We start from the raw sequence: 15931 nt of genomic DNA, 5'->3' as shown, positions 1-15931 counted from the left end.
CTCTTACAGCTGGTCATCCCTAACCCTGAAGCCGGTGCCGAACCTCAAGTGCACACGCAACCTACATAGCAATTCCAGAACGATCCGGTCTGGGTCTTTTGCTCGGTGTACACAAATATAAAAGAAACAGATTTGCCAGAACTCTAGCTTGTTCAGGCGCCATTGGCTAAGGCAGTGGCGCGAGAACTTGTGTATCCTGGTCTGAAGGCTTGGTGACTTACCATCTGTCAATCTGAGAGCGCTCAGGTGCAGTTCACGGTAGAGAGAGAGTCCATTGCTCAGACAGGGAAGCCCGATACTGGGGAGTCAGTGAAACCTTCAGTTCATCGGCCCTGACCAGTGGAGAGAGCTCGGGAGCAAAGGTGTGGAACGTTTGTAATGTCTTAACATTCTAGCGATGGAACGTCGGAAAGTTGCAACATTCTATCAACGGAACTTTGCAACATAGTAACTTGGTTGTTTGGACACTGCCGTGAGGCGGGAAGAAATGACTTCGCAGGCGCTTTCCAATAATTTGGTGAGACAACAGTATAACCACATCCCGCAATCACCCGGACACTGCCATAACCCATCCGGAGCCGTTTCATTTTTGGAGGACAAAAAAAACTTTCGACAAACCGCCCAGATGCCACTGAGTCTTCCGCTCGGTGTGAGTTTGTAAGTTGGTGTGCTGACAAGTCATCGGGGGGAAAAAAAAATCTCCACTTTCTTTTCCTCTTCGCCACTTCTTGATCCGAAACTTTTAAATAGGCCAAACGCTTCGGTCTGCTTTCAAAGGAGTTCGCGATTTAAGTGTGTATTTTAAAACAATTGTAATAATCTGTGCTAAAGTGTGCATAACTTTCAGTGGAGGGTGAAGTATTACTGACTTCCGGACTTAAGACATTGATGATTTTTTTAGGGCTATTCTCCCCTGTTTAGAGTAAAGTAAGTTTTTTTGTGGCGTTGGGGGCAGGGAATTAAAAGAAACTGGCTTAGTGTTAACTTGCATTAACATGGCGCCTTTAATGGAAACAATTCTTTCAGCTCTGTGATCAAGCACGAGGAAAACAAGAGATTACAGGGCGAAACGAAGCTCGGTCGAGAAGATTCATTGTGACAATAAATGAACTTAAGCTTTTGTGCGTAGGGACACTTCAAATTAATTACTTTACAATTAATATAGTCAATGTAGAAAATAAATATAATAGGCAAATATGGTAACCAATTTTTACACATTAATTGTTGATTTCGGCACCTTTAATGTTCTTTGGTATTACTGGTGAACTTCCCATCTTTGCTAGCGGTGCTACCTGCTTAAAAACTGACCTTCCGACCAGTATTCGTGCTGTCAATAACATGGTCTATTTCTTTCTCGGTAATATCACCTAACTTCGTCCTTTCTTCGATTCATCTGTTGCTGAATCCCTCTTGTTTAACTTTTCTTAAAAGAAACTGCAAATTTTGACTAATACCATAAACACGTGACCAGACTCAATAAGCTTGAGTTCAGCCAAAACTCTGCTGCACACGTATTAATAAAGTTGTCAAAGTCTCAAAGGGCCACATTAGCGAGAAATGACTGGCGGCAACTTCATCTGAAGGTCGCCACACTTGAAACAAGGAGTGGTTGTGAAGGTAATCTCAGCCACTGTGAGAATTGAACCTGTGCTGTTTGCATCATTCTGCATCACAGACAGCTGACCAATCCCCTTGCCTGCAGTTGATTCTAATGAGAGAACAACTTAATGCCTTAACGTATATCATGTCTCATAAACGCATTGTCCCTCCCTTGATGTGAAGGGCAGTGCTTGTCACTGGCCACCCGGGTGTTTTTCTATCTTCCTGGTGGTGGAATTTGAATAAAGATTCGTGCACTTTGTGTCTCCCACCTGCACACACAAACCATGGGTGCTGGGGATAAAATAAGCATTACTGCAGTTAGGCGGTAGCGTGGGGTTAAGTTATAGAAAATAAAAAGAATAAAAAAAAAATAAAATAAAATAAGCACTACCGCACTTAGGTGGTAGTGTGGGGGTTAAAATAAAAACTAAAAAAAAATAAACGCATTATCCCTGTTATTAATCAACACATCGCGCAAGTTGTATCTGAACTTTGTTGTGGACTCACTTTATGATCTCTCCTCTCCCTATCTCCAAAATTTATTCCAGTCCCTCAAGCCTCAACATATCTGCACTCCTCTGGTTTTGGCCTCTTGAATCTTTTGATTTTAATTATACCACCAGTTTTCAGCTGCCAGATCCTAAGCTCTGGAATCTCTTCCTTTAAAGCTCCCTGCCTTCTCTTTTAAGATGTTTCATAAAACCTACCTCTGTCTCGGAGCTTTAGGCCATCTGCCCTAATATCTCTTGTGTAGCTTGGGGTCAATGTTTGGTTTATAAAGTACCTGAGAAGTGCCTTGGTGTGTTTTATTACACAAACAGCACCATATAAATACAAGTTGTTTCTGAAGTGGCAAATAGGAGCTTTGTTTTTACAAGTCATTGAAAAATTACCCTGACAGTGAAGCAGTTCCTCAACATTGCCCTGATGTACAAGCTCTTGATGATGTGCTCCAGTTCTAATGTAAGGCATGTACCCTTGACAAAGAACAGTATAGGCCCTTCGGCCCTTGATATTGTGTCGATCTTTTATCCTACTCTAAGTTCAAACTAACCTTCGTACCCTTCATTTTACTACCCTCCATGTGCCTATCCAAGGGTTACATTAGGGACATTGAAGCATCTGACTCTTCTACCACTGCTGGCAGTGCATTCCATGCATCCACCGTTCTGTATGAATAACCCACCTCTGACATTTCCCCTACACCTTCCTCCAAACACCTTAAAGTTATGCCTCCTTGTAATAGCCATTTCTGTCCTGACAAATAGTCTCTGACTATTCACTCTATGTGTCTCATCATCTTATACACCTTTACCAAGTCGCCTCTCATCATTTTGTACACTGTTGTGAAACTTGGAAGGGTTCAGAACAGATTTACAAGCATGTTGCCAGGGTTGGAGGGTTTGAGTTATAGGGAGAGGCTGACTAGGCTGGGGCTGTTTTCCATGGAGCGTCGGATGCTGAGGGGTGACCTTATAGAGGTTTATAAAATCATGTGGGGCATGAATAGGATAAATAGTCTTTTTTCCTGGGGTGGGAAGTTCAGAACTAGAGGGCATTGTTTAGGGTGAGAGGGGAAAGATATAAAAGGGACCAAAATGGCAACTTTTTCCACACAGAGGGTGATGTGCATATGGAATGAGCTTCCAGAGGAAGTGCTGGAGGCTGGTACAATTGAAACATTCAAAAGGCATCTTGATGAGTATATGAGTAGGAAGGGTTTAGAGGGATACGGTCCAATTGCTGGCAAATGGGACTAGATTATGTTGGGATACCTGGTCGGCATAGACAAGTTGGACCGAAGGGTCTATTTCCGTGCTGTACATCACTGTGATTCTATGACTGTATCAAGTCGCGCCTCATCTTTCGTTCCAAGTCCTTCTACTTCAGATAATGTATCTTCTGCTGAACCAATCTAACACTCAATAGTAATCATTTTTTAAAGCAACTAGGTTCCACACAGTAGGTCTGAAATGGCCAAAGGTTCTGCTCCCACTGATGGGGAAATGAAAAACAGTTAGACCAAAATCTGGATCTTAGCGAGAAGTGTTTGGGAAATGATTTGAGGCTGAAATGGATGCAAAAGTACAAGAGAAATTTTTTTTCAATTGATGAAACGGGTAGTATTGTTGGTTAACTAGGTCTAGCTTAACTGTGATTGGGACAGAATATGTGCACAGAATTTGCCACATTTTGGAGATTAGGTGACAATGTCATGGTTGGGAATTTCAGCAGCTGAAATTCTTTCTTTACCATTTAACTGATGCCAGTTTCCTATCCCTACTCATCCCTTTTGTACCAGGGATATCCTGTTTGTCTATACCTTAAATCTCTGCGATGCAGCCCTCTCACTTCTTTCTTGAATGACCATGTTGTTTCTGCGCTTTGTCTTTGAGAGTTTATCTTTATAGACATCATGTGTTATGTCTATACTAGGTTACAACTCTGCCTGCTAGTTAGTCTGCTGTGGTTCTGTTCTATAAAAATCAGTTGGTTTGCAGTAATGTCTTTTTCATAACTTGTAATATGTTTTACTATTCTCAATAAACTGACTTACAGATGTAGGGTCGAGAGTGTGGTGCTGGAAAAGCACAACAGGTCAGGCAGCTTCTGAGGAGTAGGAGAATCAACGTTTGGGCATAAGCTCTTCATCAGGAATGAGGCTTGTGGGCTGGGGGGTGGTGGGAGATAAATGGGAATGGGGGGAGAGTTGTGCGGAAGGTAGCTGAGAATGTGATAGGTAGATGAAGGTGGGGGAGAAGGTGATAGGTCTGGACACAGGGTGGAGCGGTTAGAAGGTAAAGGTGATGGCACCGCCCTCTTGACTTGTCCGAGTTTGAGACTTGGGATTGGGATGATGTGGGAGGAGGGGAAATGAGGGTACTGGTGAAATCCACAATGATCCCGTGTAGTTGCAGGGTTCCAAGGTGGAATATGACCGACAGATGTAGTCAGTCCCTGACAGGCAATTGATCATTAGTCTATAACCATTAATATGACAGACCAGACCCCAACTTCTGCCACCTGTCTCTGCCTGTCTTTGATTAAATGTTCTTCCACTAAATATCTGCTTTGAGTTCTCTTGCTTTCTCCATTGAAAGGATGCCATATTGCAAGACCTTATGAGTCTTCAGTCTGCCAGCTTTTATTTTTGTGGAATTATGTGGGACATTTCTTGTTTAGTCTTCATTGGGTCTCCTCTCTCGCCTCTTTTTCCAATAGATTGTATTGCTTCTGCTTCATGGTCTTTCCCAAAACTAAAACTTGCATTAACTTTACCTCCAATTTTTACCTTTTCCCTACTTCCATCCATCACTAATTCTTCCCATTCTTTTGTCCATTTCTGTGACTTGGTGCTGACCAATATCCACCATTAGCCCATTTATTCCAACTGTTAGCTTGATTATACTTCTTTCCCAAAAGTAGCCCATCTTTTGATTAGACAATGATCATGGAATGCAACACTTGCAGATTTTCTCTGTGGCTCCAACTATTTTTAGATAATAGGATCTGCTCATAATTCTTTTGCTGCTATCTACAGTTTTTCTAGACCTAACTTTTATTAAGAAAGAACATCAAAGGACAAAACAGATAGAGGTTCAAAAAGTGAGTAATGAAATAAACTTGCAAAACATATCAAAATTCCGAGGATAATTTTTACTATTATCCTCGGAAAAGAGAATGGTCAGGAGCATCCTTGGAAATTGATAGGGTGTCATTGTCAATAAAACATGAAATGAGAGAAATATGGAATAACAGAAATTGCATATCCATTTTCCAGCTCTGACAAAAATTACAGATTTCAAACAGCTGTTGTTTCTTTCTCCACAGTTGCTTCCTGACCTGGTTGATATTTCCAATGTTTTATGTTTCCAGTATCTTCAGGATTTTGTCTTTGCGAGTAGGGAGGGTTTTGTATTGGAATCCCTTTGTTACCCGATCGCTCATTTTCTAGACGGTCATCGAGTTGTACACCACGGAAACATACCCTATAGCCCCACTCGTCCATGCTGACCAGATATCCTAAATTAATTTAGTCCCATTTGCGAGCACTTGGCCCATATCCCTCTCAACCCTTCCTATTCATGTACCCATACAGATGCCTTTTAAATGTGGCAATTGTACCAGCCTCCATCACTTCCTCTGGCAGCTCATTCCATACATGCACCACCTTCTGTGTGAAAAAGTTGCCCCTTAGTTCTCTTTTATATCTTTCCCCTCTCACCCTAAACCAATGCCCTCTAGTTCTGGACTCCCCCAACCCAGGGAAAAGACCTTGCCTATTTACCCTAGCTATGCCCCTAATGATTTTATAAGCTTCTATAAGGTCACCCCCGCCTACCCCCCCCCCGGCTTCTGACACTCCAGGGAAAACCGCGTCTTTGATCTTTTCCAGCATGATCTCTGTACTTCTCCAGATCTGACCTCTTGCTTAACTCTGATTTTCGTTTATCCGGTGCTACTGGATGGATCGAAAGGTGTCTTGGGCCTAAGCTCTGAATTCCCTCCCAAACCCTTTCACCTTACTTTCTGCCTTTCAAGTTCTGCCTAAAATCCATCTCTCAGGGCAACCAATCTCAAATATAAACAGGAGGTGCTGGAGAAATTAAGCAGGTCTGATCTCATCTGTGGAGAGAGAGAAACAGCATTAATGTGGGTACAATATGGATGATCTTTGGACAAACTGGTTGTAGTTTTGGCACTCATTTCAGTTCTGAAAAATAATTTTTCTGAAAACCCAATGTTACTGTTGATGCACAGATGTTGCCACAGCTAAGTTTCTATAGCAGCACTTTGTTTTTATTTCAGATCCCTGGCTTCCACTTTGCTTATAATCTCTCCGTATTTGGCTTATTTTCAAGTTTTGTTCATTAATGTCCCCATAAAATGCTTTTGCCATTTTGTCACATAGAAAGTACTATATACTGGAAATGAAAATTGTTGTTGAGTGGTGAGGAAGGTTGCAGAGGTGGATACAAGTGATTGTTCATGGTCATGGATAGGAGGCAGGTTTTAAAGGTTTGAATATGCCAAGATGGCTCATGCTGTACCTGTACCTGAGAGTGGCTGGGAAGGGGAATGAAGCTGATGGCATGTGAATGATGACTGAAGGCGGTGTCTTTGAACTGATATTGAGCCAGAGAATGTTATAATCAGCGCAAGATTTTAAGTTGACTAATCAATGTGACAGAAGTGAAGTGATGAGGGTTTCTGAGATGTGAAGGGATACAGCGAGTTGCATAAAAACATATCATTTACCAGGAGTGTTTTATTTGTGTTTGATAAACTGGATAGTGCAATTGCAAATTTGTATTTTAAGTTTTTGTTTTATTAATCACATTGAGGGATGTGAGTGCTGTGAAACAGAATATCTTCCATTTCACAGGTTCATTTCCAGAATTGAGCATTGCCTTTACTTCATTACCTTTGCACTATCAGACAGCTTGCCCATCCTCCAGCCCTGCATAATGGTAGCGTTCTGTAACCTAGGTTTGAGAAATTCACCAGCCCCTTTTTCCAGTCCATAACCACTCGACTTCATTCTCCTCCTCAGTCAATTGCAGGTTGTACCAGAGTGTGTGTATTTTAGCTATGTTTTTGCCTCCTTAACCTCTTGTCAAAGGTCACTAAAGCAACATAAGCTTTCACTCACAATTGGTTTTAAATCAAGGTCATAGAATCATAGAGATGTACAGTACAGAAACAGACCCTTCAGTTCAACTCGTCCATGCCGACCAGATATCCCAACTCAATCTAGTCCCATCTGCCAGCATCGTGTAGGGATATGTTATGACCCATCTCCAGGGTGGGTGGGAATTGAACTCAGATTTTTGGGCTCAGACGTAGAGACACTACTGCTGCACTCCAAGACCCTCAGCTTGCCCTTGTGTATTGCCTTTAATGTAAGCAAGAGGAGGATCTGCCAAAACCACACTAACAACTGTTCAGCATAATAAAACTGCAGGGGAAACTTCTTGAACAGAAAACAATTAGTGAAGAAATTTAGTTTTGATTGAGAAAATAAGGGTTAGTTATTGAAACTCAGCACAATTCTTTGTGGAAAATGCACTGGATTAACTTAAAATTCATTGCAGTATTGGAGAGGGTTGATCAGGATAATATAATGTTGTGCATATAAACTTTCCACAGCATTTCAGAAAGCATTGCATAATAGATTTGTCAACAAATTTACAAACTGTGACATTAACGGGACTGAGGCAGCATGTCTACAAAACTTTTAAGTTACAAAAAGCAGTGTGCATGCTTATTTTTCAAACTGGAGAGTGATTTTTCAATAGTGCCCCTCAGGATTTCTATTATAATAACTGATTTTATTTTTCATGTACATTCACGGCCTGGACATGGATATACAGCATATAATTTCAAAGGGTGGGAGGTTGTAGGGGTCTGAGCAACATGGACTTTGGCAGAATTAGACAAGAAGGATGAGGATGAGGCCCATTTTGACATTGGGACCATCACCTATGCTTTTAACTGGTAGTGTGGCGAGAATTGTGAAGAAATTAATTATGGTCAGATCATTTAGGAGTGAAAATTTAAAGTAAGTAGTTATGCTAAAAGTTAAAGGAAGGTCTGTACACTGTGTTAAGTTCTGGAGTTGTTTTCTTTAAAGTAGTGAAGAATTGGGGTGACTGGATAGAGAGGTTCAAAGTCATGAAAAACTCAGATCATTGAGGATGGTCAGGTCTGTGGGACAAGGTGGAATAATTGAGTGAATGTAAGGACAATCTCATGGACAGGATGAGTTTGATTATCCGTCTTAACATCTACTTATGCTCTTTGGTTTCAGATTCCGTTTGATAATGCTCCTGTGAAGCATCTCAGGATCACCTTGAAGGATCTATGCAAATGTAAGTTCCTGTTATTACAGCTGTTGCTTGCTATTTTTGATTAATTTTTTTTGCATTTGGTGGTTGAGGTTGACTAGGAGCTGGAATGATAATGTCCAAATTCAATGCATAAGACACTCTTACAACCAGATGCCAGAGGAGATTTTTATCCTATTATGTGTCAGCCTTGGTTCACTGCCATCACTTTCCAAGGTATGTTCCCTCTCCAGAGACAGAACTGCAACAGTATTGATTGCCACTTGTCTGAAGTACTGAGTGAGTGCTATGGTACCACAGGTGGACTACATTAAAAGCACTTTACCTGAATATAGATTTTTAAAAATAGTTGATTTCAAGGTACATGTAGAAGGAAATTAGTGTGATCTTATTCCGATTATGTAAACAATAATGCAGAATGACCATGTCGAGGACCTGAATATCAAAGGATTTTTGATTTTAAGGACAGGCAGACAGAGAAAAATGGGGTGCAGTTGTGCTGGTAATAAAGATGATGTGGAGGTGCTGGTTTTGGACTGGGGTGGACAAAGTTAAAATTCACACAACACCAGGTCATAAATCCAACAGATTTATTTGGAAATACAAGCTTTTGGAGCGCTGCTCCTTCGTTAGGTAGCTAACCTAGTGTTGGGTAATAAAGATGGGATTGGGATAAAGGTATACAACGGTATTACCATTTATGGATTTGGGTGTTTAGAACAAAAGCAGATACATTTTTAAGCCATCAGGTTGGCATTTGGAAAAGTGACTAAATACAGAATTTTTTAAAAAAGCATGTGATTTAGTCTGTGCCGAGTCAAATACCTGTGGTGATAAATGATGAAGGATTTCTACAGCTGAGTTTAAGACACACAGGCAATGATCAGAGGGGACTGGTGGTTTATTTCAAGTTCAGTTCATAGGAATCAGGCTTGTGTTTCATGCTAGGAGAAGAATCTGGTTTTAATTGAGAACAGCAGTCACACCCTGGCAGAGGTGTTTTCGTTTTGTCAAGTTTCCAGCTGTAAGAGTTTGCAGAGAAGATTTCCACCGATCAGAATTGAAAAGAGATTTTGGGGATCAGAACTGGGAAGAACCTTTTTAAAACTGTTTCACCAGTCCCTGATGAAAACTTGAAAGAGTGGGTTAAGAAATTAAAGCTTTAAGATTTTTCTGGGATTGAGTATCTGAAAACATTATTGCTTGGAGGAAGGATATATTTGTGTTTTACTATTTATATTAATATCTTTTTAAATTGACCTATGTATACATTTAAATAGCTTTACTTTTCTCCTTTTGATTAGTAAATTTGTGTGTTGTCTTAGATTAGTAACCTATTATAAAGGATGGGATAAAAGGACAGTTGGATAATAATAATCAGATCAGGCATAGTCAACATGGATTTGTGAATGGGAAATCATGTGTAGAGCTCATGGAATTTTTTTAAGGGTGCTACCAACAGAATTTATAAAGAGGAGTTGATGGATGAAATATAGTTAGATTTTCAAAAAGGGTTTGAAAATGTCCTTAGAGGAGATTGGCTAGCAAATGTGAAGTACATGGGAGAGAGATTATATTCTGGCATGGATTAAGAATTGGTTAACTGGCAGAAATCAAATGGTCCATTTTCCTTTTGGTTGGTTCATAAGGTGCTACAAGGATCAGCACTTGTACCCCCAGCTGTTAACAATCTGTGTCAATCATTTGGATGTGAGGACTAAACATAATATTTTCAGGTTTGCAGAAGACACAAAGTTCATGTACTGTCAGGAAGATGCATAGTGGCTTCAAGAGAATTTGAAGAAACAGTTAATAGGCAAGAAGAAGCCAGATCGAATATGATGTAAAAAAATCGTGAGTCATCCACTTTGGTCGGAAGAACAAATTTGCAGGGTATTCCCTAAGTGGTAAGAGGTTGGGAAATGTAGATGTACAAATGGACTTGGACGTTTTGGAATAAATCACTGAAGGCTAGGACGTGGTGCCACAAGGTGTTGGGAAGGCTAATGGAGTGTTGATCTTTATTACAAGAGGATTTGAATACAGGAGTAGCAAAGTCTTGCTGCAATTGTATGGAGCCTACGTTATATTGCACACAGAAAGGTGTGTACAGATTTGGTCCCCTTACCTTAGAAAGGAGATTGCTGTTGAGGGAGTTTATCATACAGTCACCAGACGTGTTCTTGTGATGGCAGGACTGTCCTATGAATAGATAGGAGAAACACAGCCTGCATTCTTTTTGGTTTCAAAGATTCAGAGGTGACCTATTGAAACCTGCAAAATGTTTGAAGGGATAGACAGGGTAGATGCATGTGAGATGTTGGCTCTAGCTGGGGACTAGAGAACCAAGAGACACAATTTATAAAGTGGAGATGCCACTTAGGACAGTAATGAGAAGAATTCTTTTTTAAATCCAGAGGATTGTGAATCTTTGAAAATCTGTACCGCAGAGGACTGTGAAAGCTGAGCTAGTGTTTATGTTTAAAGTAAAATTTCTAAATGTAAAGGGTTGGTGGGGCGGAAAAAGGCATTGAAGAGGATGATCAACCATGATCAAATTGCAGGGTGGAGCAGGCTCAGTAGACAATGATCTGCCACTCCTCCTTTGTTATTTGCTCCTATTGGTATAAGTCAGCACCTGTGACAGCTCCTTCCAAACAGTAAACTCCTACCACCTAGAAAGACAAGGAAGTAGTTACCAAGAATACTAACCACACGCTACCTGCAGGTTTCCCTCCAAGCCACAGATCATGCTGAAATGGAACTATATTCTTGTTCCTTCATTGTCATTGTCACAAAATTCTAGAACTACTCTGTTGACAGGGTGTAAAAACAATGACTGCAGATGCTGGAAACCAGATTCTGGATTAGTGGTGCTGGAAGAGCACAGCAGTTCAGGCAGCATCCAAGGAGCTTCGAAATCGACATTTCGGGCAAAAGCCCTTCATCAGTAATAAAGGCAGTGAGCCTGGAGCGTGGGGAGATAAGCTAGAGGAGGGTGGGGGTGGGGAGAAAGTAGCATAGAGTACAATGGGTGAGTGGGGGAGGGGATGAAGGTGATAGGTCAGGGAGGGTGGAGTGGATAGGTGGAAAAGGAGATAGGCAGGTAGGACAAGTCCAGACAAGTCATGGGGACAGTGCTGAGCTGGAAGTTTAGAACTAGGATGAGGTGGGGGAAGGGGAAATGAGGAAACTGTTGAAGTCCACATTGATGCCCTGGGGTTGAAGTGTTCTGAGGCGGAAGATGAGGCGTTCTTCCTCCAGGCGTCTGGTGGTGAGGGAGCGGCGGTGAAGGAGGCCCAGGACCTCCATGTCCTCGGCAGAGTGGGAGGGGGAGTTGAAATGTTGGGCCACGGGGCGGTGTGGTTGATTGGTGCGGGTGTGCTGGAGATGTTCCCTAAAGCGCTCTGCTAGGAGGTGCCCAGTCTCCCCAATGTAGAGGAGACCGCATCGGGAGCAACAGATACAATAAATGATATTAGTGGATGTGCAAGTAAAACTTTGGATGTGGAAGGCTCCTTTAGGGCCTTGGATAGAGGTGAGGGAGGAGGTGTGGGCACAGGTTTTACAGTTCCTGCGGTGGCAGGGGTAAGTGCCAGGGTGGGTTGTAGGGGGGCGTGGACCTGACCAGGTAGTCACGGAGGGGACAGTCTTTGCGGAAGGCGGAAAGGGGTGGGGAGGGAAATATATCCCTGGTGGTGGGGTCTGTTTGGAGGTGGCGGAAATGTCGGCGGATGATTTGGTTTATGCGGAGGTTGGCAGGGTGGAAGGTGAGCACCAGGGGCGTTCTGTCCTTGTTACGGTTGGAGGGGTGGGGTCTGAGGGCGGAGGTGCGGGATGTAGACGAGATGCGTTGGAGGGCATCTTTAACCACGTGGGAAGGGAAATTGCGGTCTCTAAAGGAGGAGGCCATCTGGTGTGTTCTGTGGTGGAACTGGTCCTCCTGGGAGCAGATCCAGCGGGGGCGGAGGAATTGGGAATACGGGATGGCATTTTTGCAAGAGGTAGGTTGGGAAGAGGTGTAATCCAGGTAGCTGTGGGAGTCGGTGGGTTTGTAAAAAATGTCCGTGTCAAGTCGGTCGTCATTAATGAGATGGAGAGGTCCAGGAAGGGGAGGGAGGTGTCAGAGATGGTCCAGGTAAATTTAAGGTCAGGGTGGAATGTGTTGGTGAAGTTGATGAATTGCTCAACCTCCTGGCGGGAGCATGAGGTGGCGCCAATGCAATCATCAATGTAGCGGAGGAAGAGGTGGGGAGTAATTACGGTAGATCAACTGCTCTACGTAGCCAACAAAGAGACAGGCATAGCTGGGGCCCATACGTGTGCCCATGGCTACCCCTTGGGTCTGGAGGAAGTGGGAGGATTCAAAGGAGAAATTGTTAAGGGTGAGGACCAGTTCGGCCAAACGAATGAGAGTGTCGGTGGAAGGGTACTGTTGGGGACGTCTGGAGAGGAAACAACGGAGGGCTTGGAGGCCCTGGTCATGGCGGATGGAGGTGTAGAGGGATTGGATATCCATGGTGAAGATGAGGCGTTGGGGGCCGGGGAAACGGAAGTCTTGGAGGAGGTGGAGGGCGTGGGTGGTGTCTTGAACGTATGTGGGGAGTTCCTGGACTAGGGGGGATAGGACAGTGTCGAGGTAGGTAGAGATTTGTTCAGTGGGGCAGGAGCATGCTGAGACAATGGGTCGGCCAGAGTGGTCAGGCTTGTGGATCTTGGGAAGGAGGTAGAACTGGGCAATGCGGGGTTCCCAGACAGGGTGTACCTCCATCACATGGACTGCAGTGGTTCATGAATGCAGTTTTCACCAGCTTTTCAGAGGAATTTAGGGGTGTGTGCTAAATGCTGACCGAGCTCGCAATGCTCAACTCCCATGAGAGGATGAAAAAGTCTCCTGAGTGGCCTGTCCAATACATATCCCTTAGATAATAACTAAACAGGTGATCTGGCCATTTATTTAATTTGCAGCTTGGGGATCTTGCCTGTGGCAATGTGGCTGCCAGATTTCCCAAATTGCTGCAATGGCTACATTTCACATGTCTTTTTTTTGAACCTGCTTTGTGCAAATCCAACATAAAAATAAATTTCTCCTTGTCAGCACACACCGTGCCTTTTTATATACATCAGGTGAGTCACAGAGTCATACAGCAGAGAAACAGGCCCTTCGGCCCAACCTGTCCATGCCAACGTAGTTTCTAATTTGAACTAGTCCCACTTGCCCATATCCTGCTTAACCTTTCCTATCCATGTATCTGTCCAAATGTCTTTTAAATGCTGTAATTGTACCTACCAAGTGAAGTGGACTTTATTATTTCCTCATTGAATAACCTGTCCGCATCTCCCCATGAACAAGTTACTGGAAAGCTATCGACCATCCTCCAGTGTGGTCAGCCCTTTCAATTCGGAGAGCAAACTAGAGAACATGCATAATATAATTTATTTTGCCCTAGCTTGAAGTACCACAAATCTATTAATTTTCATCTCTCTCGTTTTGCCAATTATTTAGGCTGCAGCCCATTCTCGAGGGAGAAATCTTGTGAAAAACACCTGATGTGTAACCGACATGTTGGAACATGCATCGCTCAAAGCTGAGCGATGGTAAAAGATGGCTGAATCGATGCCTGGGGAAGCCGGCAATATTGGCAATGCAGATGTGCACTTGGCAGATAACCGATTGAATTTAGATGTATTTCCAAACAGCACCGGCCGATTTTCGGTACTGTACAAAACACGCAAAGCAGAGGTGCAACAGGTCGAGTTTCTGCGCCTAAACTGCAATGAAGAGCAAATTGATTCATCACTTGCCATCGTTCCTGAACTAAAGCGACTGAAATCACTTGTACTTAAAGGTAATATCAGTAGATTCAGTTAGGTAGTTGTATAAATACATTCCCATCACTCGCACTTCCCTTTCTGATTAATTATAAATAAGTAATTATTTTTAATTTTTTTGAAGTGACATATTATGTGATTTTCTTCAAGTAATTGTGTTTTTTTTAACTGAAGTTAGACCCTAATTCCCTGCATGTTAGATCTTTTTCATAGCTGAGTATCATATGAAATGTAGAAATCTGGGACCCTGAATTGCACCAAGCTTTTATGAATTTAAATTGTTTTTCCTTTTCAATTTGCAAAGTATTATTGCTCACGTTGAGCTTTATATTTTGAACAGTGATTGAATATTTCAGAATTAACTTGAATAACTGAATCGTGAAATATTCTTGAGATTATTTAGAGTTGATGACCTGTTTGTATGTGACGATGTAGCCCCTATGGTTTCCTGTCACCCATGATAGAATTTGATTGATATCTTGCAATTTTAAAGGATGGGAGGGAACTTGGTGAAGCATTGTAGAAGCAAGCACCTTAGAACATGTTTATTAACCTACTGGCTTTGTTGTTACAGTCATCTGGATAGCTATCATTGTTCTAAATGTGAGCATACTGGAATACAATGTGGGGAGATGTGAGTTTATGTACTTTGGCAGGAAGAACAGAGGAGTTGAATATTGCTTAAACGAAGAAAGACTGTAGAAATCTGAGGAAGTGAAGGATTTGGGAGTTTTCATCCAGGGTTCACAAAGCAACTAAGTTCAATGGGTAATAGGGAAAGCTAATGGAATCACAAACAGAAATTGCTAGAAAAGCCCTGCAGGTCTGTAGAAAGCATATGTAGAAAGAAATCAGAATTAATGTTTCAGGTGGAGTGTGTGTTTTTGTTTCTGATTTCCAACATCTGCGGTTCTTTCGGTTTTCTTATGCAAATAAGACGTTGGCCTTTTTATTTCGTAGGGAATGGAGTATAAAATTAGGGAGGATTTGCTCATTCCAGACAACAGCTAGAATACTGTGAACAATGTTGGGTCTTATCTAAGGAAATATATACTGGTACTGGAGACAGTGAACTTTCTCTGCACTCGACTGATACTAGGTGTGGGAAACAGTCTTATGTGGTGAGGTTGAGCCTGTACCCATTGGAATATAGAAGAACAAAGCAACTTTATTTTTAAGCTAAAAGAGTCTCATGGGACTTGACAGGGTAGACGCAGACAGTTTGGCTCATGTTGCCAGGATTGGAGCTACAGGGAGAGGTTGAACAGCTGGGGATGTTTTCCTTGGAGCGTCGGAGGTTGAGGGGTGACCTCCTAGAGGTTTATAAAATCATGAGGGGCATGGGTAGAATAAATAGATAAGGTCTTTTCCTTGGGATGGGAGAGTCCAGAGCTAGAGGGCATAGGTTTAGGGTGAGAGGGGAAAGATATAAAAGGGACCTAAGGGGCACTTTTTTTCACGCAGAGGGTGGTACGTATATGGAATGAGCTGCCAGAGGAAGTGGTGGAGGCTGGTACAATAACAACATTTTAAAAGGCATTTGGATGGGTATATGAATAGGAAGGGTTTGGAGGGATAGAACATTACAGCACAATACAGGCCCTTTGGCCCTTGATGTTGAGCCTACCTGTGGAATCAATCTGAAGCCT

At 42.4% G+C, this 15931-nt stretch overlaps 1 protein-coding gene across 7 annotated transcripts in view; it reads left to right on the top strand.

The window, feature by feature from the left end:
• Positions 1-299: 299 nt before the first annotated feature.
• The window catches only part of pidd1 (p53-induced death domain protein 1), a 92101-nt gene continuing 76469 nt past the window's right edge, over positions 300-15931 (top strand). For 5 of the 7 annotated variants that reach the window (XM_043706163.2, XM_043706160.2, XM_043706162.2 and 2 more), the window contains exons 1-3: positions 300-657; positions 8414-8474; positions 13957-14299. In XM_043706163.2, the coding sequence (XP_043562098.2) occupies positions 14056-14299 (244 nt within the window). In that variant the 5' untranslated portion in view covers positions 300-657; positions 8414-8474; positions 13957-14055. Of the gene's footprint in view, positions 793-8413; positions 8475-13956; positions 14300-15931 lie in introns of all 7 variants that reach the window. The other 2 variants (XM_087996714.1, XM_087996713.1) reach the window with 2 other exon arrangements.

This window comes from Chiloscyllium plagiosum, unplaced genomic scaffold (assembly GCF_037043375.1).
Source record: "Chiloscyllium plagiosum isolate Xiang-an unplaced genomic scaffold, Cpla_swu_hap1 HiC_scaffold_18, whole genome shotgun sequence".
NCBI lineage: Eukaryota > Metazoa > Chordata > Chondrichthyes > Orectolobiformes > Hemiscylliidae > Chiloscyllium > Chiloscyllium plagiosum.
Note: the sequence above shows the minus strand (reverse complement) of the source record. Positions and strands in the feature narration are given on the sequence as shown.